Source organism: Ursus maritimus, unplaced genomic scaffold (genome assembly GCF_017311325.1).
Source record: "Ursus maritimus isolate PB19 unplaced genomic scaffold, ASM1731132v1 scaffold_12, whole genome shotgun sequence".
Taxonomy (NCBI): domain Eukaryota; kingdom Metazoa; phylum Chordata; class Mammalia; order Carnivora; family Ursidae; genus Ursus; species Ursus maritimus.
Window position 1 is genome coordinate 629,186 of NW_024423564.1, and position 3,072 is coordinate 632,257.

At 46.6% G+C, this 3,072-nt stretch overlaps 1 protein-coding gene across 1 annotated transcript; it reads right to left on the bottom strand.

Moving 5' to 3' along the window:
- Window positions 1-2,059: 2,059 nt before the first annotated feature.
- On the bottom strand, window positions 2,060-2,818 carry CUNH1orf68 (chromosome unknown C1orf68 homolog). Its single transcript, XM_008695628.1, has one exon. It carries the CDS (start codon window positions 2,816-2,818, stop codon window positions 2,060-2,062), a length of 759 nt encoding a protein of 252 aa, XP_008693850.1.
- Window positions 2,819-3,072: the final 254 nt, after the last annotated feature.

Sequence of the window (3,072 nt, forward strand, 5' to 3'; positions counted from 1 at the left end):
GTGAGTTCCTCTGGAAAGGAGAATCCCAGGATTGAGTAAAGGATAGAGAGAACTAGCAAAGCATCCAGGGAGGTTCAGGCTACACAACCAGGACCAGACTTGAGTCAGGTGGGAAGTAGGGGTGGCAAGGGAGAAAGAGAAAAAGAAACCACACTGTCTGGATGTTAGAGAGAACTTGGGGGCTTTTACTGAAGGATATTAGAGTGTCCGTGTTCAAGATATGCGAGAATTGAAGATAGGAATTTTAGAAGTATATTATGATTTATGAAATGGATTCCTTACAATGCTTTCTGACACATCAGTACTGGGCTGGGCTTTTAAGATGCCATCTATTCTCTACAAACATTGGGCCACTGGGGGTTAGACAAAGATATAATCCAAACTCAGTATGGTCATCCCTGGAAAAGGGTGTGGAATTGGAAATTAAAAAGTAACTTAATTTTTGTCTGTAAATGTCATGCAGTTGACCCTTGAACAACATGGATTTGAACAGCACAGGTACAATTATATGTGCTTTTTTTTCAATAAGTACAGTATTGTAAATGTATTTCCTCCATCTTATGATTTTCTTAATAATACTTTCTTTTCTCTAGCTCACTTCATTATAAGAATACAGTATAGAATACACATAGCATACAAAATATGTGTTAGTTGATTATGTTATCAGTAAGGTTTCTGGTCAACAGTAGTCTCAAAAGGGTGGATTTTAGACTGTGGGAGAGATTGGTGCCCCCAAGCCCTGCATTGTTCAAACATCAACTGTACTATTTGAATGTTTACATAGCTCATGCTACTTACCTAATTTTTAATTAATAAATATAAAAGCATTTCATGCCCACATTCATTACGGAAGAAGCAGCACATAGATTTCCAACATTGCTGGAGCCACTTGGTGGTACAAGAGGACAGCATGGTGCCCAGTGACCTGGCTGCAATGGGTTTAGCTGGAGGGATAGAGTGTGATTTGGGGGATCATGGGTGACTTAAATGTTCAAAGGCAGCACAGTAGTCCAGATGACACTCCACAAGTGACGCAGGGTAACCTGAAAGACGTTGCCTAGAAACAACTCAAGGTCCCCAGTTCTTGTTGGAATGTCCATTTACATATTTGCCAAACATGCTGCCTCCTCTGCTCATGCACCAGGGCTTGTGGGGCTGCTTTGAACAGCATGTACCCCCTACTTATTTCTTTTTTACTGTGTGGGTTTACAGTCTCTAGCTAGAAAAATCTACCTAAACCCCCGGGGTTAACAAAGTAATGGAAGAGGAAGGGCTAATGAGGGAGGGTGTCTGGCCCAGACTCAGATGTTTATGCTAAGAGGTTCATCTTCCTCTTGGCAACCTCTCACTCACTACTAGGGCTGTCTCCCTGGCTAACATGGGGAATTTCCACCTGGACTCAGGTGAGTCCTCACCCTTTCCATCAGGTCTTTACTTTGGAGCTTCAGGGGGGCAAACTCATCAGATGAGAAAATGATTCCATAGAGCCACTCCCACACAAACAGGGGCATCATCATGAGGCTCCTAAACAGATCTGATTTCACAGACCCTACAACATCCAGGAAGCTGAACCCTGAGTTCACATACAGCAGTCATGCTACCATGAGGGCCTCAGCACAGCGAAACCCTCTCCTTACACTCATCGGAAGGAGCGCAGGAAAAAGGCATCTCCTGACCTCAAAATCTCCAGCTAACTTGCATGGGGAAGTTTATTAGCAGCATTCTAGAATGCTCAGGGATCCCAGGCTGGGGTAGTACCAGCTTGGTCTGCTTGTTCATGTCCATGCGGACCTTTCCTCTTATTGAGAAGCAAGAGGAAGACAGGAAGAGTTTCTGATAGAAAAGCATAAATATGGACCAAATAGACAGGACATCACTATGAATTGCATTCAGAGCTTTATTCTTGCCAAAGTCTGGGGAGCGCGCTAACTCTGGCAGGCTGCCTTCACAGAGAAGCAAAGCACACAGTGAAGCAATGAGATTCTACATCACTGGGAATACAGGGAGGGGGCCAGAGGCTGGTGGATGTTCCAGAAGGTAGAGCAGGGCTGTTCTGTATTTAACAGCAGCAGTCATCCTCACAATCACAGCATGCAGGACCTCGGGACCTCATGGGGATAATTCCCAAACAGCAGCACCCAGAGCCACAGCCCCCACAGCTGCAGCACCCAGAATCTTCACAGCAGCTAGATGATCCTGAGTTGCAGTCTTGGGGCCGTTGGACCCAGCGTCTCAGGGGACTCACCCCGAAGGTCCGGGGAGCCAGAGAGCAGTAGCTGGTGGAACAGGGTGCAGAGCATGGATCAGGTACACAGCATGAGGTGGTCGAGCTACTTGCAGTAGGCTGAATGTAGTAGGTCTGGCTGGGAGAAGGGCCCTGGCCATAGCATGTCTGGGTCTGGCAGGGGGCTGGGCACTTCACGTAGGTTGTCTGGCATGGAGCTGGGCACTTCACATATGTCTGACAAGGAGGTGGGCATTTCACATAAGTTGTCTGTGATGGAGCTGGGTATTTCACATACATCTGGCAAGGAGTTGCATATTTCACGTAGGTTTGAGTCTGGCATGGCACTTGGCATTTCACATAGGTTTGAGTTGGGCATGGAGCAGGGCATTTCACATAGGTTTGGGTCTGGCAAGGAGTTACACATTTCACATAGGTTTGAGTTGGGCATGGAGCTGGGCATTTCACACAGGTTTGAGTCTGGGATGGAGCTGGGCATTTCACAGAGGTACATTTGGTACTCTGCACAGCTCCCAATCCCGAACCTTTCACACAAGATGGGGGGAACTGGGGCTGCTTCTGCTGGTCACACATCTTCCTGTGGCTTTGTAAAATCTGAAAAGAAAGGTCTCATCAGAACTAAGAAGGTTTCCAGGGAAACCCCCAGCATCCCATGTGAATAGAATGATCTGTAAGCAGGAACCTTTTTGAGAAGGTCACAGGCACTCAGACCTGACATAAGGTGGACTCAGATCCAGGGATCTTGCTTGGATCTTGTGCCTGTGCCTGGCTGTGTACCTCAGTTTCCACAATGGAAAATGAAGGGCTGGAAGGAGTGATGTCTATTT

Excerpts from the sequence above, each read along its gene's own strand:
- CUNH1orf68 (XM_008695628.1), bottom strand. The coding sequence starts at position 2,818 with ATGTGTGACCAGCAGAAGCAGCCCCAGTTCCCCCCATCTTGTGTGAAA.